The sequence below is a fragment of the Anastrepha obliqua genome, chromosome 4 (genome assembly GCF_027943255.1).
Source record: "Anastrepha obliqua isolate idAnaObli1 chromosome 4, idAnaObli1_1.0, whole genome shotgun sequence".
In the NCBI taxonomy this organism is placed as follows: domain Eukaryota; kingdom Metazoa; phylum Arthropoda; class Insecta; order Diptera; family Tephritidae; genus Anastrepha; species Anastrepha obliqua.
This window is the reverse complement of record NC_072895.1, coordinates 62752134-62774744: the sequence shown is the minus strand read 5'-3', so window position 1 is coordinate 62774744 and position 22611 is coordinate 62752134. Positions and strand designations below refer to the sequence as shown.

General features: G+C 37.1%; 4 protein-coding genes and 3 non-coding genes across 7 annotated transcripts; 3 read left to right on the top strand and 4 right to left on the bottom strand.

The window, feature by feature from the left end:
- Positions 1 to 586: 586 nt before the first annotated feature.
- On the bottom strand, positions 587 to 2465 carry LOC129245984 (probable trafficking protein particle complex subunit 13 homolog). Its single transcript, XM_054884457.1, has 6 exons — positions 2321 to 2465; positions 2083 to 2268; positions 1818 to 2019; positions 1446 to 1758; positions 1248 to 1376; positions 587 to 1191 (listed from the first exon to the last, which is right to left on the bottom strand). Exons 1-6 carry the CDS (start codon positions 2358 to 2360, stop codon positions 745 to 747), a joined length of 1317 nt encoding a protein of 438 aa, XP_054740432.1. The 5' UTR covers positions 2361 to 2465; the 3' UTR covers positions 587 to 744.
- A 322-nt stretch (positions 2466 to 2787) lies between these two features.
- On the top strand, positions 2788 to 3784 carry LOC129245038 (anaphase-promoting complex subunit 10). Its single transcript, XM_054882999.1, has 3 exons — positions 2788 to 3071; positions 3163 to 3399; positions 3460 to 3784. Exons 1-3 carry the CDS (start codon positions 2954 to 2956, stop codon positions 3651 to 3653), a joined length of 549 nt encoding a protein of 182 aa, XP_054738974.1. The 5' UTR covers positions 2788 to 2953; the 3' UTR covers positions 3654 to 3784.
- A 305-nt stretch (positions 3785 to 4089) lies between these two features.
- On the top strand, positions 4090 to 5179 carry LOC129244999 (small integral membrane protein 12-A). Its single transcript, XM_054882940.1, has 2 exons — positions 4090 to 4359; positions 4417 to 5179. The coding sequence occupies exons 1-2, from the start codon at positions 4230 to 4232 to the stop codon at positions 4548 to 4550; spliced, it is 264 nt and encodes an 87-aa protein (XP_054738915.1). The 5' UTR covers positions 4090 to 4229; the 3' UTR covers positions 4551 to 5179.
- On the bottom strand, positions 5022 to 5094 carry Trnar-ucu (transfer RNA arginine (anticodon UCU)). Its single transcript has one exon. It is a non-coding gene; the product is annotated as a tRNA-Arg (tRNA).
- A 140-nt stretch (positions 5180 to 5319) lies between the features above and the next one.
- Trnar-ucu (transfer RNA arginine (anticodon UCU)) lies at positions 5320 to 5392 on the bottom strand. Its single transcript has one exon. It is a non-coding gene; the product is annotated as a tRNA-Arg (tRNA).
- A 4612-nt stretch (positions 5393 to 10004) lies between these two features.
- Positions 10005 to 10077, top strand: Trnam-cau (transfer RNA methionine (anticodon CAU)). Its single transcript has one exon. It is a non-coding gene; the product is annotated as a tRNA-Met (tRNA).
- Positions 10078 to 10252: 175 nt separating this feature from the next.
- Positions 10253 to 22106, bottom strand: LOC129244184 (RING-box protein 2). The gene is made up of 2 exons (XM_054881797.1): positions 22076 to 22106; positions 10253 to 10651 (listed from the first exon to the last, which is right to left on the bottom strand). Exons 1-2 carry the CDS (start codon positions 22104 to 22106, stop codon positions 10470 to 10472), a joined length of 213 nt encoding a protein of 70 aa, XP_054737772.1. The 3' UTR covers positions 10253 to 10469.
- Positions 22107 to 22611: the final 505 nt, after the last annotated feature.

Genomic DNA, 22611 nt, shown 5'->3' with positions numbered 1-22611 from the left:
ACATTTACACAAACGTGAAAAATTACGAACCATTTATCAAATTCTTGAAAGATATGTTCAATTTCGATTGTGCATCAGACGTTAATAAGTCAACAACACTAAGAGGCACCATCATCGATTTGCCTTTTTCAAGACACATTACACTCGAAACACCCCCTTTCATTTCGTACTTTTTTTATCATCGTCCTATTCTCAACAGAGAAATGGTTCATTACCATGCACACAGGAAGAAGGCATATGCAAATACAAATATGCGAATTTATATAAATATGCGCATATACATACACATATATGCTCACTCAAGTAGGAGAGAGCCAGATGTCGAAAGTTGCCGAATGCGGGGGCCGATTGTGCTCTTTGTCGTTCGCTTGCAGTTCAAGCAAGGTAACAGCGCATGAGCAAGATAACGACGATTGAGCAAGATAACGACACATTTTTTCGTGCGTGCAACCGGCTAAATCGTATTATAAGACCTTATCACGTCAAAAGTGATGTTTAACATTGTAAATAAGAGTTGCAAGGTTTTTGCTGCAAACTGGGAGACAATTATCTTCACTTAAAAGAGGATTAATGAAAATATAGACATGTAAGTACATATACAGAAGTACTATTACATTTAAACTATTACAATGGTTCGGTAGTGACGATAACTTAGATTTAAAAATTGTCAAATGTCGTTCCATAACTTCACTTGAATATTCATCTGTATACACTAATTGCCCTAACATTTTCCCTTAAACTCCTTCAGACCACTTGTAGCTGAAGTGTGCGTTCCTCTGTTTGTGCTGATAGCGCATTATCGTAGCGCACAAATTTGTTTACTTGGAATGCTTCATCTTCGTGATAATCAGAATCGACGACGAACACATCAACCACCTTTTCGATTATATACTGTTCCTGTTGCTGCACATTTGTAAGGAATAGTGGACTAATTTTTACAAGACCTAAGCGCGCTGGGCATACTGTAAGTGGAAATTCACGCTGCTCTCCTGGCGCTAATTTACCAATCGAAAACTCAGCTGCCCCACTATAATCGCATCCGAATTCAAGTTGTGTTTCTAATTTGACCATCAAATCCATTAAGCGCTCGGCAGTGTTTGTAACGCGGCACATAAATGTGAACGGTTCACCTATTTTCACAATATTTTGTGCATTGATAACCTCAAGCCGCACATCTTTGTATTCGAATGGCTGGAATATATTAGTTGTGATTAAATATAAATTTAACAAAATCTTACAATATTTACCAAACGTTGCAGCTGACTGGTCTGCAAACGCCCCTTCTCACCAAGATTCGAACGCCATACAATGTCTAATTTACCCACCGTATTTGCTTGCCTTAAAGCTTTAATATCTTTTGCGATTTCCGCTTTAGGCTACAAAACCAAACTGCGTTTAATACTATTATTTGGAAAGGGATGCAAATTGCACGTATCTATAGTTACCTTAATGCAATATAGAAACTGGCAGCTATTATTTGGCTGCAGCATGTTTTTTGAGGAGAACACTGACTCGCCGTTGGACAGCGTGTTAAGTGGTGTCACGGTATAGTACTCGGAGCTGTCCAATTCGACCTTTTCTAGACAAAAAGGTCCAGTGGTAATATTTTGTATTTGCGCTTCCAAGTATATCTCATCCATCTCTGCATTATAAAATTTGGTTTTTACATCAAGTGGCTTGAGTACTTGAAATTTGAAGAATTTGCGAAACGATTGTGGGAATCCAGCGGGCGTGGTGTAATTTACTTCACAGACTAAACTGGAATATTATGCGGAATACAATTTAATAAACTCATCGTATGTTTTATTTCTACCTACATATGCGTGCCTATCTCTTTCACCTCATAGCGTATTACGTCGTCCAAAGTTTGATCGGGCGAAAGTGTTGTCGTTGTCTGCTTCTCATTCATAGGCAGATTGATGCGCGTAGTGTTTGACTGTAGATCCGCCTTTACTGTAACCCCTTCCACGGAATACGTGGTGCAGTTGTGCACACAAATGTAGCTGGCAAATGTTTCACCTTCACAAAAAAGTTAACAGTCACAAATGGCATAAAAATGTATGTGTTCTTATTGCATAGTACCCAAATATATGGAGCCAAATGATTGTGGCAGTAGCATAAATTGTCCCGCTGCTAGCGTTTCCGCACCAGCAACAGTGGTACTTTCGTGTTCCAACATGCGGCGACGAAAGGTTTGTTGAGGCAAATCACGATTCTCGCAGGAAATCACCTGTGGGCCGATGAGTGTAGGCCTGGTCAGCCGCATCACTGCAAACTCATGTGGTTAGCTTTTATGTTACTTATTTATTCTTAGACTTACCTTTCAACGCCAACAAATGTTCACCCTGCTCCAGACTCATTGTAATCTCAATTTTTATTTTTGCACATCACAGGTGAAAATTAAAATAAACAAATTTCAGCTATTTAACAACTTGAAAATGAAAATGTCAAAAGGTAAATCGTGAAATGTGTCTACATTGCCATATCGCCAATGTTTTTACAATATATAATATTATATTGTGAATTTAACATAATAAAGACTTATGATTGAATAATAATTCAATTCTATAATTGAATCATGGTAAAGACTCTAGTAACATTACTCGATTAAACAGAAATTAAACTTTTTTAAAAAATACTTGCATTACGAGTTTTTTTTATGTGATTTATGATGTAAAACAGAAATTTAAGTTGATATTTTAAAACAAGTATCTCTCTCTTTTTCGTTCATATATTACACGAGCTACTGGCAACCCTAACCGAAATCGAAATAAGAAAAACAACGAAAACAGCTGATCAATGCCGGTCGACCACTATTTGACATTTCTTTACCCCTGCAAAATCAGTAAACAAAAATTCTAGTTGCTTTTTTATACTGCGGTATTTGTAAGCTAAATCTACAATTTCATTGAAGACAAGTCATTATTCCCAATTTCGATCAATTTTTCCTATAATGGAAGGTAACGGCGATGAAGAAATCAGCAATCAGGACCCATTACCTCTTGAACGTTCCGGCTCAGTGCGTGAAATTGGCAACCAAGCTGTGTGGAGTTTATCGTCTTGCAAACCGGGTGAGTACTAGCCTATTGTACAGAAATCTGTAAATGGATCTATACAATGTGTTATATGTAAGTGAATCTAGTAATGCCATGTCTTCCACAGGATTTGGCGTTGAACGTCTGCGTGATAATATTATTGACACATATTGGCAGTCGGATGGTCAACTGCCGCACCTTGTCAATGTACAATTCCATCGCAAGACGCGAATCAGTGCTGTTTATTTGTATGCCGACTACAAACTCGATGAAAGCTATACGCCGTCGCGTATTTCTTTAAGGACCGGCTCAAACTTTAATGACTTGCAAGAACTGCAAAACCATGAACTTTTCGAACCAACAGGTGGGACCATTTAGAGCAATAATATATTATATACATATATTAACAGCTAATACATTTCAGGTTGGACTGCCATACATGTAGAAAATGGTAAATCTCGGCCCGTGCGCATATACATGTTGCAGATTGCAATCGTGGCGAATCATCAAAATGGTCGGGACACACATTTACGGCAGATACGCATACACGCGCCAGTTGAGAATTCAAAGGAGAAATTCACTTCTATTAATTTTAAGAAATACGATAGTATACGATGAAAATATTGGCGCAACAAAGTGTGTAAAAACTCAAATGTTATTTTTTAATTTTTTAGCGTACTTTAAAAACTTACCGCTAAATAGTGCTTTTCTAACAATAAAATCATTCTGAATTGTATGTATCAAGTTCACTTTTCTTTGGTTTCCATTAGCTCGGCCACTTTCATCACCTGCTGGCCAGGCATTAAATTCCATATAGGACAATTTGTTATTAAATTTATAAACCTATTCACTCACTATTTGAAACAGTCACATTTTGTTTTGATTTATTTAGAAAACAATAAACTTGTCCACTTGTTACACTTGCCTTTTGTTTATACGCGACCGAATATTTCAAGCGCGTTATTTAAATTAGACACAGGGTGATACTACTAAAACGAAAAAGCGGGAGTGCGAAACGTCAAAATATTAGAACCAACTTATAATCAGCTGTTTAATAAGTGCACACCGGTAAACATCTACAAATATTTCGGATTTTTAAGTGTGCTAGCCACAATAATATATTATAATTATATAAATATACCAAAAAGTACCAATTTTCTTGAATAAAAATCAAAAGCTTGTAAGTTGTGAATAATGTGGCCAATCCTAATGGCGGTACTCCGTCGCAATGCTGTCTACATAACACTACCGATCGCTGGTGTCGTGGGTTTCATTGGTTATAACCTCGAGCGAATACTCTCGGACAGACATACTCCATATAATAGTAAGTGTGCACTGCATCATTGTGGAGTATTGCGTTTAGAAATATTACTTTTTTCAGAATCCATACAGGAAAATCGAGCTGAACGACTGGCCGAGGAAGAGCTAACTAACCCTACACATGTGGACAAGTTGCGTCTAAATGTAAATATACTGGAAAGAAATCTGCCTCCTTCGTTGCAGCCAAAGTCTTGAATTAAAAGTGTTAGCTGTTTGGAAGGAAAATAGATATAATATGTAATTTTCATTTCTTTTAAGGTTTTGCTTTTTATATGATATATTTGAAATTATGTAAAAGTGTTAATATGATAATTGTTGTATAGATCATATAATAGAAAGACACTTTAAAAATTTAAATTAAGTAAAGGAACGAATTAGCACATTGAATTTTGAAACGGTATAGGAAGGAATATATCCGTATATAGCTCACATTAAACAGTTAAATTGCTCATCAGTTTCATTTAAATATGTTCTTATAAATATGTTCATATGCCAGAAGCATGAATGTGCAAATTTTTCATTTTTGAATTAATATGTTGACTGGATTATCCTGGATTAGAAATGAGGAAAATATGAGCTCTCCATTTTTTTTATTTATGCCAACCCACATTAGCATTGCTAAGCAATAATCACAGCAGCAACGCTTTTCTGTAATAATAAAAAAAACATCCCTTGCGGGGATCGAACCCGCGACCTTTGGATTAGAAGTCCAACGCGCTATCCACTGCGCCAAAGGGACGAGTGGAGGCGCGTGTCATATTTATCGAGACAGATATTATGCAATATTAATTCTCAAAGTAAATTCCTTCGCGCTAGTACATTTCATAGGCAATAATTACAAAAACAATATTTAAAAAAAGCCGAGGTTCGTGCATATCCCAGTCTTTAAATTATCTCCTTGAAATGTTTTATATATAAATAACATATTTATTTAAAAAAGTAGTTAGAATTTAACTTACTAGAACATCCCTTGCGGGGATCGAACCCGCGACCTTTGGATTAGAAGTCCAACGCGCTATCCTCTGCGCCAAAGGGACAAGTGGACGGTGGTTGCCGAAAGTCTTATATAAACCCGATGACTGCATTCAGAGAATGTTTAACGCTGTTTTTATTCAAAGCAGGGTGTGTTTAGAGAATTAATAATAAAAACAACAATAATACAAAAAGGATTCGACTATACAAGCAAATGTATAATATTTACAAGTACGTATATACGGATGCGTATATATACTCTTAAGCCAAGTTAAAATTCATGCAGACATAATATTTACAATTTAAATACATATGTACGATAAGGGTAAGGATATCCAATATATTAGTAGGAAGTAATAATACAATAAAACCTTCAAAGGACAGTAAAAGTCAACATTTTTAAGATTGCAAATCATTAAGTTATCCACCAAATCCGTTCGCTTTCATAATAGTACTGAGCCTACAAAACAGCAGTTCACAAAAGTGAAGCGCAGCTAAAAACTCATAAATTATATAAATTGGCTGACGTCACAACTCGAAAACTATTCAACTATTTCCAATTCTTTTATTTATATAAACACTGCATGAACAATCATAATAAAGATGTATTAGGCCGTTTTTGTTCCAAAAAGAAGAAGAAAAAACAGAAGAATTGAAAATGTACAGATATCCTGTCACAGGCGCGTAACCAGAATTTCTTTCGGAGGAGGTTTCTCTCATAAATATAAATACATACATACATATATGAAATAAGTACATATTTGTAGGTTTCCTTACATTACATAATTTATAAAAAGTAAATAAAAAAACATAAAAATTAGCATACAATTTAGGTGCTAACTACATACAGCTGTTGACAGCTAATTAGAAACGACACTTATTTCGAAATAAATTTTCCATTTTCCTTTTAAACACGTATTTTCATAACTTTTTGCCAATTTTATTTAAACATATGATAAACTCAAAAACTAGTGGAAAACAATTTAATCGCAATTCTTTATTAAATATATATATTTTTTTTAAAGCATGTGAAATGCACGATTTGGATAGGGCAACTAATTAGAAACAGTAATGTATTATCAGATCAACATAAAAATTATGTTAGTATTTGGTTCCATAACCCTTTTGCTTCAACACTGCCTCACATCGATTGCGCATTGATGTAATGAGATTCTGACAGCGCGCCACAGGTATTGCTTGCCATGCCGTTTTTACTTCGGCAAAAAAGACATCCATATTTGGGATATTTTTGGCACTCACGGCTTTTTTAACGACACCCCAGAGATACTCTATTGGGTTTAAGTCCGGACTGGATGATGGCGATTCCAAAACGTTGATGGAATTTTCGTCGAAAAACTGTTTCGTCAACTTTGCCGTGTGCTTTGGATCATTATACTGTTGAAACTTCCATATAACAGGCAAATTTTCCTCAGTCCACGGCAACATTACATTTTTTAGTACAATATATCGACGTATTTCTCCTTATTTAAAATTCCATCAATCCTATGGATTGGGCCAACACCATTCCACCAGAAACATCCCCACACCATGATTGATCCTCCACAATGCTTCACTACCCGTGAAACGTAGCGAGGATTGAATTCTTGGTTGATTGGCCGTCGAACATACCTTCTACCATCTGGGCCTATGCGATTTATCTTGGTTTCATCGCTCCAAACGATATATTTCCATTGATTTGGAGCCCATGACCAATGGGATCTCGCAAAGACTACTCGCCGTCTCCTTTGTATCTTGGTTAGAAGGGGCTTCTTGCGTGCTGCTCTGCCATGCAGTCGAGATTCGACCAGACGCCGAGCAATTGTCCTCTTGGATATTTCGAAATTATATTGATCCTGAATTTCCCGTTGGATGTCAGTGGAAGTCGTTTTTGGGTCTCTTTTGGAGATTATTGCTATCTTGCGGTCAATTTCTGCTGAAGTTTTCCGGGGCCTTTTCTTACGTGGAACATTGTCAACAGTCTTAAAAAGTTGGATATGCTTTAAGGCGTTAAAAACCATTTTTTTTTTAGCATTTGACTTGCTTAGAAATTTCACTGTACGACTTTCCAGCTTTACGAAGGTCAAAAATGGAGCTCCGCAGGGCAGGTGTACAGCTGCTGCTTTTTCCCCATTACACATCTTGAAGACGAATATTTTAGTTGCTTTTAAACAAACAATTTAAAATATATAGATACCAAAAAGTCGATTATATTACTATTAAAATAACACAACTTGCCGGATATGCTTCCATTGAACAACTGTTTCTAATTACTCGTCTCAGTTTATTTACCTTGAACTAAGTAACCCATGCACTGCGTTGGATAATATTAACGGTACTTCAATTACACAACTACAAAACTAGGCGCATTGGGTAGTAAATAGAGTAACAAAAGCAATGCAAATGATTTTAAGAGAAACAATAACGGTACATTTAAACAGTTTAATATTATGCTCATCAAGCGTTTATCAAAAGAGAGCGTTTCTAATTAGCTGACAACAGCGTACATACATATATGTATGCAAATAAATGAAAATAAAAAACACGTTCAACGTTCTAACAAAAAGAATAAGTAAAATAAAAAAAAACATTTCTTTAGTGAAAACAAATTAAATCCAAATCACAATGGAACAAACAATAATGGAAATAGACAATAAAAACTATAATTTCATTTCGGTTGTTTTCAGAAAGTTTTTCTAAAACTCTTTCTCTCGTGGAAATTTATGTCTTTAATATATATACAGATGTGCTGCTCCTTTCAAAGTAATAAAAATTATTTTGTAAGTTGTTATGGGAGAAGTTGCTAGAATAGCTAATAAATTAAAAGTACTCGGCAGTGTATCTTTTCGGCATTGCTCAATGATTTCTAAAACTGTTTTAGAGCTCAAAATCTCCTAAACCAGCTCTACAAAAAGTATGCACTTTTTTAATTTAGAATAGCATTATCGTACAGCTCAACGTATTATCGGGAAAAATGCTTGAAAGCCAAAGAGTATATACCCATGTATTTGTGTTTTAAAAATGTATTTTTTTTTTTGCATTGCGAATAAACTAGGCAAACTGCACAATTTGCACTGTCAATTTTGACCAGCACTCTTTTATATTTTTTGGAGTATAACTTTTGACCAATTAATGTATTTTAAAATTTTTTTGTCGTGCTGATGAAAAGTGGTATCCTTTGTATGTGCATATATCTTTTATCCAAAATTAGCTTCATGCAAGCATGAACGTGGCACAGGTCGATGTCTAGTAACTGTTAAGACATATATGTAGTACATATTATTGGAGGTTTTAATTTTTTGTTCAGGAAAATCACAAGAAATGTTTTCAGAAATTCCTATTGAGTGATTATTTGTATAAAAAAAACTTAGTACATAAATGCTAGACGCGTTTTTGTAGAACACAACTAATATTTTAGTGAATTCAATAATTGTTTTCGAAAACAAATAATGAGTGATGAGTCTTGTCATCGAAGAATCTGTATCGCATCTATTCTGTGTTGATTGCTTCGAATACAAGACAAATTGTTGAAAGAAGAAGGCATAAAAGACCGCTTGCATATTTTTCAGTTCAATTTTTTATTATCGTTTTGAGATTTTTTACCATATGACCGTCTTCTTCTACCCTTCAATCGCTACTAATTCACCTCACTCGAACAGTTGGAGGCAATATTTGAAGAACATTTTCATGCTGTGAGGCATTTGGACTTGTTTCACTGCTCAGTAAGATCTTGGCAATGATAACTTCATACGACAGCAAAGAAAACTTACATAAAGTTATATTAAAACCATTATTTCAAAGCGAAACTTCGGGAATAGTCAAGTGATTTCTGGAGATGCTAAGCACTATCTGATCCAGTTCGTTCAAAGGTCAAGCTGTCCCGCGCAAGAGTCCAAATCTCCGTCACCATTGTCAAATGTGTTGTTGTTGTAGCAGTAAGAGAAGCCCCGTCAGTGTAGAGCATATCATCGGTCGTCTTCGTCAGGCTCATCTAAAGGTAGGCCCAGGAAACATGCTGTTTCGGCAGGTTGGGTCCAGAGGGAGAGGGGTGTTAGATGAGTGGGTTTTAAAGGGCATATGAAAAGGTGATTAGTGTCGTGCGGGGTGCCTTCACATGCCAGTGTCAAATTTGTAACTACCGACGGCTTTTTAAAGTGTCTTGTATACATACAGAATTCACGCAGTTTGATTATTAACAAAAATTTAGTTTAGGAGCGAGTTTTCGCCGTAAGTTTCCTCAGTTATGTAATTAAACTCGCGTTAAAAATTGGCGCTTAGAGAGCGATTCTGTGGTGACATTACACAAGTCCGCATTTAAGTATATTTAAATTCATACAATTTTATGTAGCTATGTATATATTTTCATGATGAAATATATATAAAAATAGTGTAAATTAATAGTGTAAAGAACAATCTTATTCATTATTCCGATTCCGGTTTTCAATAGTTTTGCGCCCCATTATAAAAACACTAAAAAATGACTACGTGCACTACAGCGTAAAAATAATTGCGAACATGCATTCACTTTTGTTACAGACTGCATTGATGTACTATTAATTTGACTGCTCTTCTGTATTTTATAAATGCGTACTTGAACCGCTTTTATTAGTATATAGTATTTTTTTTACTTACTTGCCCCGTTTGCTGTTCTTATGTCACTATCGTCGCGTATTTGGTATAGCCTCGGTGGCGCAGTAGGCAGCGCGTAAGTCTCATAATCTTAAGGTCGTGAGTTCGAGCCTCACCCGGGGCATTCGTTTTTTTTTTTGTTTTTTTTTTTTCTTTTAAATTTATTTCTGATTACGAAAACTTATATCGATGCGCTAATAATTTACTGAAGTGATTTTGCTATTATTTTTATCTTCCATCCATGCAGAGGCATATTTTCACATATTTAAGATTGATTTTGGTTTCGTTTTCTTTCATAATTGCTCTCAAATAAAATTTATTCCAACATTTATCCCATCATACATTTGTGTTTTAATGTTTTTGTCTTATAGGTATACTCAGCAACTCAAAATTGAAACTTAAATCTAATGAGAAAATTTCGGCTTACATAATCTCAATACCAATTGTATTCTTAATTTTTAGATATTCTATTCTTTTATAGTACAACTGTGCTCATCATCTGGGTCTCATGTCGGCTCACTTGCCCATGCGTTGAATGGACCACTCTTGTTGACAGAGTGGGCAACGATTGTTCTGCTTCACCCAGAGCGACATGCAACAGTGGTGGAATGAATGATTGCATTCGCCCCAAACGACCACACAATCCTGACGGCCGAGTACTTCGCGTTTATTTTCCGCCTGACAGCGAAGACAAGCATCTGGAAAGAGGAGAGAAGAAATTACGAGATTGAATAAGTTTATTTTCGACATATCTACTACATATCCTACTAATTTTATTTTCCTACAAATATTATGAATGTGAAAGTTTGTATGTATGTTTGTGGGCTTGAGAGTTTGGATGTTTCTGATTCAATCATCCGAAAACTATTGAACGGATTTGCATAAAATTATGCACAAAGATAATTTATGACTTGTGATTGAAAACTAGGCTACTTATTTAAGAGAGTTGCCACCTGTTAAAAAGGTTATTTTAAATTAAATTAATAAGTTTCATCAAATATTAAAATATACATAGGTGTCAAATGAGAAAAGATTTAATAGAGTTTAATTACGAAAATATTTTTTAAAGAGAGTTACCACTTGTACTAAGGTTAAGTGCAAGTAAAAATAATGAAATAATAAAACATAACAGAGGAAAGAGGTGTGCAAAAGCTTAACTTCGAATATATTTTTAATAGGATTGCCACCTGCTAAAAAACTAAATTCAATAATTAACAATAAATAAGTAAAATTATACTGAAATACTGCTATATTGTGAAATGAATATTTTTTTCTATATGTATTATGCCTCCATTTTTTTCTTTGTTTTTTGATATTTGATATTTTACAAACTTCAGACTTTCCAACTATTCAAAACTTTTTATAGTACATGAGACGTCATTTGTTTTTGGTTTTGGTTACTTGGCTTATTTTGACATTGGTTTAGAATTCATTTTCAAATGAGCCATACCAACTATGTTTATAAGAAAATGATTCTGACACATATTTTTTGAAATTTAATGAGAACTAAAAACCCGGTAATATCATTTTCTCACTATTTAAATTTACGTTATTAATATTTACCTCGTCATATCGTTTCTGCTTTAATAGAAAAATAGCTGTGTTATGCGCTTATCTGTTTTTCTAAATTTCTTTTCGAATTTATTACTGGATTTTATATTTCGGATTTATTACCGTTTTTGCATTTTTTAAATTTAAAAGAGCGTACATTTAATTTGGCGAAAACAAACAGCTAAAAAGCTAGAGCTATCTGAAAAGTTCGAAGCGAAGATTTTTGACTAGGGTCTAGTAGCACCAAGTTTAACCCTTAACTTACCGCAGTTACCGATGGTTAAGATATTTTATTAACATGTTTTAATTTAATGTAGTTTATAAAACAAGACTAAATGCAGAAACAAATTTTCTTTAACTTATATTCCATGTTGGGTTTTTAAACTCTTTGGAAAGGAGAAAACTTGCTTTGATTCCGCGTGTTCCAATTATACCTACCGAAAAAAATTAAGTCCAAGCAAAGTCTTTAAATAAAGTTGGATTGAATTTAAAAAATCTTTATTTTGTCCTTTGGCCACTATTTATAGTTTTCCGTAGACTTGAAACTCCGTATAAATTGTTCATCTATGCCTCAAATGGGAAGGCCAAAAACGTTTTTTATCCGCTTAGGTTAGGTTAGGTTAAATGGCTGCCGTAGCTTAGGGCACACTTGGACAAATATTAAAAATTCGTCCGTTGTGACGCTAAACATGGGAGAGGAGAAATGAGAAGGGAGGGAAGGAGGAGCCTTGGGATGGATAGAGACGACACATTTTACGACGACGCCGACGGTGGCTGCTTTGCGTTCGTTATTAGTCGCAACAAGCTACTGATGAAATTCACCAAATTTATGGCATTTAGACCCGTTATATCCACAGGCATAGCAAAAAAATGAGAGCCCAGATGTCTAAATCTTTGTCAGACGAGAGCAGGGCAGCTGAGAAGAAGGTGTTGAGATGATTCCACCTCGTCCGCAAGACAGCTTCAGCAGAACGGAATTGAGGCAATCCCAAGTCTCACCGCATGAACACCTAACGGACAATTTCCGGTAAGGATACCCACCAAATTCGAGAGCTGAGGCTTTGTTAGCCTTAGGAGTTCCCTCGAGTGTCCCCAAACTACCCGCGGCCAGAAGGATCTCGCGACCTTGCACGTTTTGCGCACTAGCCCAGCGCTCGCTGAGTTGACTCGAGGCCCATCTTTCCAGGAGCAGACCACGCTGTGACCGGGAACCCAAATGAGCCTGATGTCAAAGTATTCGGATGCTTAATTAATTGCGGATACCTCCGCTTGGAAAACAGTGATCCGGAAGCCTGAATTTAAGTTTGATGGGAAGCTCCTTACAGAATACTCCCCCACCAACCCCTCCGTCCTACTTCGAGCCATCCGTGAACATGTTTGCCATGCCTTGCGCCAAATGTTTCACCCCGCCCACTCATCCCTTGAGGGAATATGAGTAGAAAACGGGCCGCTCGGACCTAGCGTGGGTGTACAGTGATCCAGCACCATGGGGATGAACTCAAAAAATTTTAGAATGCTAGAATGTCCGTAACTTAAGTCTAGCTTGTGGCCCGAACACCTTAACCGCTTGGTTCAGATAAAATTGAATAAAAATAATTTTGTTAAATTTTTCTCAAATTGGTTGCTTTTACTTCGTTTATTGAGGCGTAGCAACGCATGCCGGGTATTAGCTGGTATTCTATAAAGCGGAAATTGTGGAAATAATTGCAAACATTCATACACACATACATACATACATACATACATACAGTGTCGAACAAAAAATATTGAACTAAGTATTAATGCAATCTTAACATCATACAACTTTAACAAAGTAGCAAATAAAATTAAATCAAACCTTATCTTCTTCTTCTTCTTAATTGGCGCGATAACCGCTTACGCGATTTTGGCCGAGTTTAACAAAGCGCGCCAGTCGTTTCTTTCTCGTGCTAACCGGCGCCAATTGGACACACCAAGTGAAGCCAAGTCCTTCTCCACCTGATCTTTCCAACGCAGAGGAGGCCTTCCTCTTCCTCTACTGCCACCAGCTGGTACCGCATCGAATACTTTCAAAGCCGGAGCGTTTGTATCCATTCGGACGACATGACCCAGCCAACGTAGCCGCTGGATCTTTATTCGCTGCGCTATGTCTATGTCGTCGTAAAGCTCATACAGCTCATCGTTCCATCGTCTGCGATATTCGCCGTTGCCAACGTGCAAAGGTCCAAAAATCTTACGCAGAATCTTTCTCTCGAACACTCCAAGCGTCGCTTCATCGGATGTTGACATCGTCCAAGCTTCTGCGCCATACGTCAGGACGGGCATGATGAGAGTCTTGTAGAGTGTTAGTTTTGTTCGTCGAGAGAGGACTTTACTGCTCAATTGCCTACTTAGTCCAAAGTAGCACTTGTTGGCAAGAGAGATTCTACGTTGGATTTCAAGGCTGACATTGTTATCGGTGTTAATGCTGGTTCCTAAATAAACGAAGTCCTTTACAACCTCGAACTTATAACTGTCTACAGTGACGTGGGTGCCGATACGCGAGTGCGCCGACTGTTTGTTTGAAGACAGGAGGTACTTCGTTTTGTCCTCGTTCACCACCAAACCCATTCGCTTTGCCTCTTTATACAGTTTGGAGAAGGCAGAACTAACAGCGCGGTTGTTAAGGCCGATGATATCGATATCATCGGCATACGCCAACAATTGTACGCTCTTATAAAATATTGTGCCTGAGCGATTAAGTTCTGCGGCTCGTACGATGCTCTCCAACATCAGGTTAAAGAAGTCACACGACAGCGAGTCACCCTGTCTGAAACCTCGTTTGGTATCAAACGGCTCGGAGAGGTCCTTCCCAATTCTGACGGCGCTGCTGGTGTTGAGCAACGTCATCTTACATAGCCGTATTAGTTTTGCGGGGATACCAAATTCAGACATCGCGGCATACAGGTAACTCCTTTCCGTACTGTCGAATGCAGCTTTGAAGTCGACGAAAAGGTGGTGTGTGTCGATTCTCCTTTCATGGGTCTTTTCCAAGATTTGGCGTATTGAGAATATTTGGTCGATGGTAGACTTTCCAGGTCTGAAGCCACACTGATAAGGTCCAATCAGTTGGTTGACGGTGGGCTTCAGCCTTTCACACAATACGCTCGCTAGAACCTTATAGGCGATATTTAGAAGACTAATCCCGCGGTAATTGGCACAAATTGCAGGGTCGCCCTTCTTATGGATTGGGCAGAGCACACTTAAATTCCAATCGGCAGGCATGCTTTCATCCGACCATATTTTGCATAGGAGCTGATGCATGCACCTTACCAGCTCCTCGCCGCCATGTTTGAATAGCTCAGCCGGCAGTCCGTCGGCGCCCGCGGCTTTGTTGTTCTGTAGCCGTGATATTGCTATTCTCACCTCGTCATGGTCGGGTAACGGAACTACAATTCCGTCGTCATCGATTGGGGTATCGGGATCTTCACATTCTCTACGACATGCGCAGCTGTCACTGTTTAACAGGTTCGAGAAGTGTTCCCTCCATAATTTAAGATTGCTCTGTACGTCAGTCACCAGATCGCCGTCTTTGTTCTTACAGGAAAACGCCCCGGTCTTAAAACCTTCTGTAAGCCGCCGAACTTTCTGGTAGAATTTTCGGGCGTTGTTCCTATTGGCCAGCATCTCAAGCTCCTCGCACTCACGTATTTCGGCCTCTCGTTTCTTCTGTCGGATAATACGTCTCTCTTCCTTTTTCAGCTCTCTGTAGCGATCCCACATGGCTCGCGTTGCGCCCGATCGCAGCGTAGCTCTATAGGCGGCATCCTTTCTTTCTGCGGCAGCATGACATTCCTCGTCGTACCAATTGTTTTTTCGGGCTCGCCGGAATCCGATTTCTTCTTCGGCGGCGGTACGTAGGGAACGAGAAATGTTGCTCCATTGCTCGTGCATGCCGGTTTGTTGGGAAGTGCTCTCTGAGAGCAGGAGTGAGAGTCGGGTGGCGAATCTTCTGGCTGTCTGTTGTGATTGCAGCTTTTCGATGTCGAACATTCTTTGCGTAGGTAGATGTACGTTTTTTGCTGCACAGAGGCGTGTGCGCAGCTTGGCTGCAACAAGGTAATGATCCGAGTCGATGTTGGGTCCTCGGATCGTGCGTACATCTAATACACTAGAAGCGTGTCTTCCATCTATCACAACATGATCGATCTGGTTTCGCGTTTTTCGATCAGGGGACAGCCAGGTAGCTTGGTGGATTTTTTTATGCTGGAATCTGGTGCTGCAGACTACCATGTTTCGGGCCCCGGCGAAGTCGATCAGCCTCTGTCCGTTACCGGATGTTTCGTTGTGCAGGCTGAATTTTCCGACTGTGGGACCAAAAATTCCTTCCTTGCCCACCCTGGCGTTGAAGTCGCCAATCACGATTTTTATGTCGTGGCGGGGGCAGTGCTCATACGAACGCTCCAAGCGCTCATAGAAGGAATCTTTGGTCGCATCGTCCTTCTCTTCCGTCGGGGCGTGGGCGCAAATTAGCGATATGTTAAAAAAACGTGCTTTGATGCGGATTATTGCGAGACGCTCGTCCACCGGAGTGAACGACAGTACTTGGCGACGAAGTCTCTCTCCCACAACAAATCCGACACCGAATTTGCGCTCCTTTACATGGCAGCTGTAGTAGACGTCGCAAGGTCCTATGGTTTTCTTCAAACCTTATAAAATAAGTTAAATAATTATTTTTCATAATCGAATATAATTTGAATTTTTATCAAACATTTTTTTTACAAATCTGAAGCAAACAAGCAGAAATGCTGAAATTGCAATTTTAAGCTTCGGAATTACCGTTATTAGATGATGAATATGCACGTACTGCGTAATTCAAGCATTTTTAGTAAGACTTTATTTGATGCAGCCAAATGGAGTGTAAAAGTTGTGCCGCATTTGGCTTTTTAAATATCTAGTAAAGAAATGGTTAGGGCTATAAACAAACCGCAAATCCACATCTAAATCTTCTACTAAATATGTTATTGTTGTTGTGCATTAACAGTTCCCAAAAATGTATGAGGTATCCTGCTGCAGTGACAGTTCTTGGCCGGATATAAATACGGGTCGTTCCGTCAACGTAGAATCGAGTCTCGTGGGAACACTGCTAAATGAGTCTTAACATCGGGCAAATTTCTGTTTTTACTTTGTGCCGTTTTCTGATGTGGGCAATATGCTGCCTTAACATTTCATTTTACAAATGGCATCAAGCAAATCAGCCCGCTGTATTCACGCATGAAAATGACGCAGAATAATTAAAATTTAATCATCAAACTACGAACTGGCAGTTGGTGTTGAGACAGTTGTGGCAAGAAATTCTGTAGGACAGATGTGTCTTAACAGTGAACATACCATAGCATTTCTGTTTTAATAGAGCTTTTTTTTTGACATAAGGTAGTAGCCCGGTGTGACGGGCTGAAAATCTCGAATTTTTTTTTTCATTTTTCGGAAGAAAAACATCTTAAAAATATACTATAAAAATTTCAGACAGAAATTTTAATTATTTTTAAAGTTATAGCTAAAATAAGAGAGCGCGCCGTAGTGTGTATGAAAGCGTTTGGCACGTCAGCAGCAGCTGCTCTGAAACTTTAAACGCGTTTTTCTCAAATCCATGTTTTCGAAATTTCGGGGAATCACTGACTCAAAACTATTCAACCGATTTGGCTAAAAATTTAACCCGTTATTCTAGATATACATATCTAGATCCTGGACCCTTAAACAATTTAATTTTTTAATAATAAACTATTTAATTTAAATAATTTATGAAGAAAAAACATTAGATTTTGAGAACTTTTTTCACAAGTCCGCCATTTTTTATTTTTTTTTTTTTAGTTTTATGTATATTTTAGGTTCGGGACCTAAAATAAAGTCTACAGAATAATAATCTCTTTGAATTTTTTAGATGACTTTGGAAGGCTGTGTGTTTTCCCGGACCAACTCATCTTTTTTTTAAGGACTCCACTTTAACGTCAAAAAATTTAAACAAATTAATATAAAATTAACTTAAAAAATTTTTTTTATATACTTCAAAACACCAATAAAAACATGTAAAAACTTTAAAACGATCGCATTTTATTTTCTTTTTTAAAAAAGATTCATGAAAAAACGTCGAAATTTCTCTTGATGTGGAGAAATATTCAGTTCAATTGACAAAATTATTTATGAATTGAAGAAATGAAGAAATTGGCAAAACGTTTTCATTAAAAAAATTAACTGCATGTTTCATAATAAGCAAGTTCAGAATATATCGAACTGGGGAAACTCTTTGTCGAGGAGGACGCCCTAAAGCTACAAAACGATAAGAAGACTCAAGACCCAACACCTACTAAATAGCATAAATGGATTGAGTGAAAAATGGAATATGCAACTTTCATGGTTGTTCCAATATTATAACGACCCGAGCGCAACTCAAAACTCGTAAGAAGTTGGATCGCGAACGAAGTCATTGCCTTCAAATGGCGGGATCTTCATTTACTCAAAAATTGCTGGAAAATAGGATAGACAGAGGGGGTGTGAATATGAACAATATGGTCTGATTAAGTATTCCTCCATAAATCATTAACAGTTGCCATTGCCGGAGGTTTGCCATTGCCTGCCGAGGGGCGACCGCTATTAGAAAAATGTTTTTCTTAACCGAGATTCGAACCAACGTTCTCTCGGTGAATTCCAAATGGTAATCACGCACCAACTCATTTGGCTACGGCGGCCGCCGTTTATTATTATTATTTTTTTTTTTTTATTATTTTTATTATTATTATTTTTTTTTTTATTATTATTATTATTAAAATTATTATTATTTTAAATAACCATTAAATAATTTCATTATAATCAGAATTATATTTGCCAATGCAAGAGACGAAAATGTCAACAATAGGCACAAATCCAGTAAGTTTTGGCCGACACTGTACATGTTACCGATATTACAAACTAAATTTGTTGTCAACATTCTAATAGAGTTGATAATAATTCACATGTATTTACAGGCAAATAAATGTATGATTTTTAGTGCACCACTAATTGCCGCACAATGCAACAGCAGCAACAGTAAACACTTGGGAAGCGACTGGGGGGCAGTGTGTGCGCCATCCAACTGACTGCCCACCTAAGTATGTACCAGCAACCAGCAACAGAAACAAGCTGATTGTTGTAAGTGGCAAGTGCGCCACTGACGACATTGAACTTTAATTAGTAATGATTTTGCATGCGCACAATTCCCTTAAACTTACACAGGTACACGCCTGCCCACTCTTCCGACATTGCTGCTTCAGCGCGCCACGGATTTCACAATTTCTGCGTTTATTTGGCATTGAATGGTGACAATAACAAAAATGACAGCAAATATTGTTTTTTTAGCGCCTGTTTGTGCATTAGAATAAAAACAACGGTACGTAAGAGAAACTAGAAAAAACAAAAAAAAAAAAATATATATGTGACGTTGTCTTCCTGCTGCGCGACGCAATTGTGAAAATTGTTGGTAATAAAATGACGAATGGAAATATCTTTCATTATTCAGCGAGGTTTTCAATGGGGGCACAACAATGTGGGTGTGTTCGAGCTTTAATAATTGCGGCAGTGCTGTTGTTTTTATGAAGTAGCTTCACGTTCTAAGTAAAAATTCTAAATTACTAATAAATGCTATTTTTTACCGAAGCATCCATTTGAAACAAACAATTTATACCCCTGATTCAAGGATGATGGAATTCAAGTTTTGGCCAACCAAAGCAAATTTGGGAGAGTAACTTTAGCTGCTACGTCAAAGGGGACTTGACAGCAGAATTTCTGCCCGCTCATTTCACACATACTCTTAAGGTGCTGACCCAATGCAGGCTGGCCTTGCTTGCTGTACTTGTTTTGCTTGGGTTTTAAAGCTTGTACGGCCAAATGGGCGCTTCGAACGCTGTGATTGTTACAATCAGATGATTCGTAAAAGGAAAAAGGAAACACAGATGTTAGCCAATTTCAATAATACAATACATAACACATTTTTGAGTCATGATATTACCTTGAAGCTGAGGAAACATATTGCGAATTTTTCTTTCAATAATAAAAATGTACAAGACGCCAATTGCGCCAACGTTGAAAGTTATGGGTGCGCGAATTACTATATATTTATATCGACAAAAACATGGGCACTTTCAGCTATGCGCAAGCTTGCAAGAGACGTCGAACATATGAACCTATGCTTTTCAATGGCATTTATTAAATTTTCTTCAAACATTTTTCAAAAACAAATGTAAATAAACAATCTCTCCTCTAATCTTCCTAAAATTCACAAATGAAGCTAAACCAAATCAAATTAAATGAAAGACAGGGGTTTTTAATTCCTAATGTCAAAAGAATAGAATGCAAGTATTTACTCGTAGAATATTGAGCTATTTGAAACTTCGCCGTACTTCAAGCCCTTCAAACAAAACTGCCTGTTGGTCTCATTTCATATATTTTAGTAATACTCTATTAATTTTTGACAGGTTTCGAAGCCAAGAAGCCAACCTGTATTGGATCTGCACCTTTACGATCTTCCAATAAGTCGTTGTTCAGACGACAACAAAGTAAAATGGGCAGTGACTGCGTAGATTATTCCGTATATCACCACCAAATCTCAGTTTTTGCCGACTGATGTTATAAACAAACTGCTGTCACATCGCCAGTTACGTCAGCAAATCAGCTGATTCCTTCAAAATCGCTGAGAGCCGGTCAACGGTTTGGTGTTAGCCACCACTTTGCATTCTCAACACCGTGACCTGATCATACTTCATAAACTCCATAGAAAGTGTTAAATATGATTAAAACCCATCAATGAAATAAATTATAAAAAAGAACAAACTTGTATTTTATTGCTGTAAAATTTTATAAACTGCATACAAAAAATATTTCAACAAAGTATAACTAAAACCAACGAATTGGTTTATTGAATTTTTCTAATTTTTCCATAAAATTTTGAAATTGGATTTATATGGTTTATGTTAGACAGTGGGCTGGAATTATATAAAAAATAATGAACATTCAAAACGAAAAAGGAAAAAAACTAGTCAAAATGTTGATGCTCCGCCATGTTAGACGGACAAGAGTGTTCACTTGGATTTGAACCCTGCATTCTACCATTGAATGCCATATTCGTCGTATAAAATAGTACAGCGCTTATCATATATATAATATTTACGCTTGCACTAGAGATGTAATCTTTTGGGATCTTACTGAACCCGGAATTCACGGGAACTTATTTTGTAAGCAAATGTTTGAGTTTGTTAAACATACCCTATGATAGTATTTTAAATCACAACATTATAATACAGAAATCACCACAGATATACCCGACTCAGTCAACCCTTAATCCGACACAAATAGAGGCAGTGAATGGTGCCGTAAAAATCAGTTGACGCTTAATATCAATAAATGCTTTCATTTAACTTATAGCATATTTGCATATTTCTTTTAGTATCGCTAGCTCTGTCTTACAATCTGTGAACCGAATAAAGGATCTTGGTGTTGTATTTGATTCCAAGCTGACATATAATAGCCATGTCAATTATATTATTTCGCGCTCGCATTCGATGTTAGCTTTTATCTGTCGAAATTGTCAAGCGTTTACGAACCCCTACACAAATCTGGTTGGTTGGCTCAAGACTGGAGTATGCAGCGTTATTTGGAGGTCTTACACAAAAATTCAATCTAACCATTTTGGGCGAATTCAAAAATTGTTTCTAAAATTTGCTCTCCGCTCACTAATTTTTTCACTACCTTCTATTCATCTTCTTCACTACTTTCCTACTATTCTCGTTGCCAACTAATTAGCTTTTTAACACTGGAGGACAAAAGATCCAGTTTAGAGTGCTCACATCATAACTAGCTCTATTCTTCTAGAAAATATCACTTTTAATGTTCCTTCTAGAACTTGTCGCCATTCAGAATTTTTTAAAATTGCTTTTTCTAGAAGTAGTTTTGGTGTCAAGAACTTGTGCTGAACTAAATTTAGTCTTCAATGCTTTAGATTTTGATTTTACGCAATCAAGACCGTCTTTAGTTTAATATTTACGTATGTTTTTCTCTGCGCCATACCAATTTAGACCATATTTAGACCATAAATTATAGATTAAAAAATATAATAAAGTAATATAATATAAATATACAATAATTATTATTATTATTGTTTATAGGAGATATATACAATATAACCCTAACTTAATTATGTACATATATATATAATTGGCGCGTACACCCTTTTTGGGTGTTTGGCCGAGCTCCTCCTCCTATTTGTGGTGTGCGTCTTGATGTTGTTCCAAAAATGGAGGGGCCTACAGTTTCAAGCCGACTCCGAACGGCAGATATTTTTATGAGGAGCCTTTTCATGGGAGAAATACACTGGGAGGTTTGACATTGCCTGGCGAGGAGTGATCGTTATTAGAAAAACGTTTTCTTAATTTTGGTGTTTCACCGAGATTCGAACCAACGTCTCTCTGTGAATTTCGAATGGTAGTCACGCACAAACGCATTCGGATACGGCGGCTTAATTAGCAAACGTGTTTGTGAATGAATTAACTCTCCTGCGTAAAGAAATAACAAATAACTCTACTTACCAGTCACATTTTTATAGCGTAGCAAATCCATTGCAAGAGAATGGCTGGAATTTCATATACACGGATGGCTCAAAACAAGATGATGGAGTCTCATTTGCTGTTACAAACAGTAATGGCGACACTGTAACCTGTGGACTACTCCCGAACTATGCAACCATATTTGACGCGGAACTGCAGGGTATATTATCAGCTTTGTCTGTGACTAAAGTCATCAATAATAAAACGGTAATATGCACTGACAGTCTATCTGTCTTTAAAGCTGCAAAAAGATTTCGTATTACTGTCGATCCTCTATACCGTGCACAGCAACTACTAATTAGTCTGTCACCAAAAGTAAAACTCATGTGGGTGCCTAGCCATGCAGGTATTACAGGTAATGAATATGCTGACATAGCAGCAAAACGTGCTTTAAAATTGTGTCTCCACTACCACATGCCGTTCGGACAAAAATCCATCAAAAATATATTCTCCAAAGCTATGGGTTCACGGCAAGAACGTAGTTGGTCCAATTATAAACACCAATACAAAGAAGTGAA

Coding starts and splice junctions, on each gene's coding strand:
- LOC129245984 (XM_054884457.1), bottom strand. CDS start 2,360: ATGAGTCTGGAGCAGGGTGAACATTTGTTGGCGTTGAAAG. Junction 2,269..2,320: donor ACATTTGTTGGCGTTGAAAG/GTAAGTCTAAGA, acceptor ATGAGTTTGCAG/TGATGCGGCTGACCAGGCCT. Junction 1,759..1,817: donor AAAGAGATAGGCACGCATAT/GTAGGTAGAAAT, acceptor ATAATATTCCAG/TTTAGTCTGTGAAGTAAATT.
- LOC129245038 (XM_054882999.1), top strand. CDS start 2,954: ATGGAAGGTAACGGCGATGAAGAAATCAGCAATCAGGACCCATTACCT. Junction 3,072..3,162: donor TTTATCGTCTTGCAAACCGG/GTGAGTACTAGC, acceptor TGTCTTCCACAG/GATTTGGCGTTGAACGTCTG. Junction 3,400..3,459: donor TGAACTTTTCGAACCAACAG/GTGGGACCATTT, acceptor AATACATTTCAG/GTTGGACTGCCATACATGTA.
- LOC129244999 (XM_054882940.1), top strand. CDS start 4,230: ATGTGGCCAATCCTAATGGCGGTACTCCGTCGCAATGCTGTCTACATA. Junction 4,360..4,416: donor CAGACATACTCCATATAATA/GTAAGTGTGCAC, acceptor TACTTTTTTCAG/AATCCATACAGGAAAATCGA.
- LOC129244184 (XM_054881797.1), bottom strand. CDS start 22,106: ATGGATTTGCTACGCTATAAAAATGTGACTG. Junction 10,652..22,075: donor ACGCTATAAAAATGTGACTG/GTAAGTAGAGTT, acceptor TCCTCTTTCCAG/ATGCTTGTCTTCGCTGTCAG.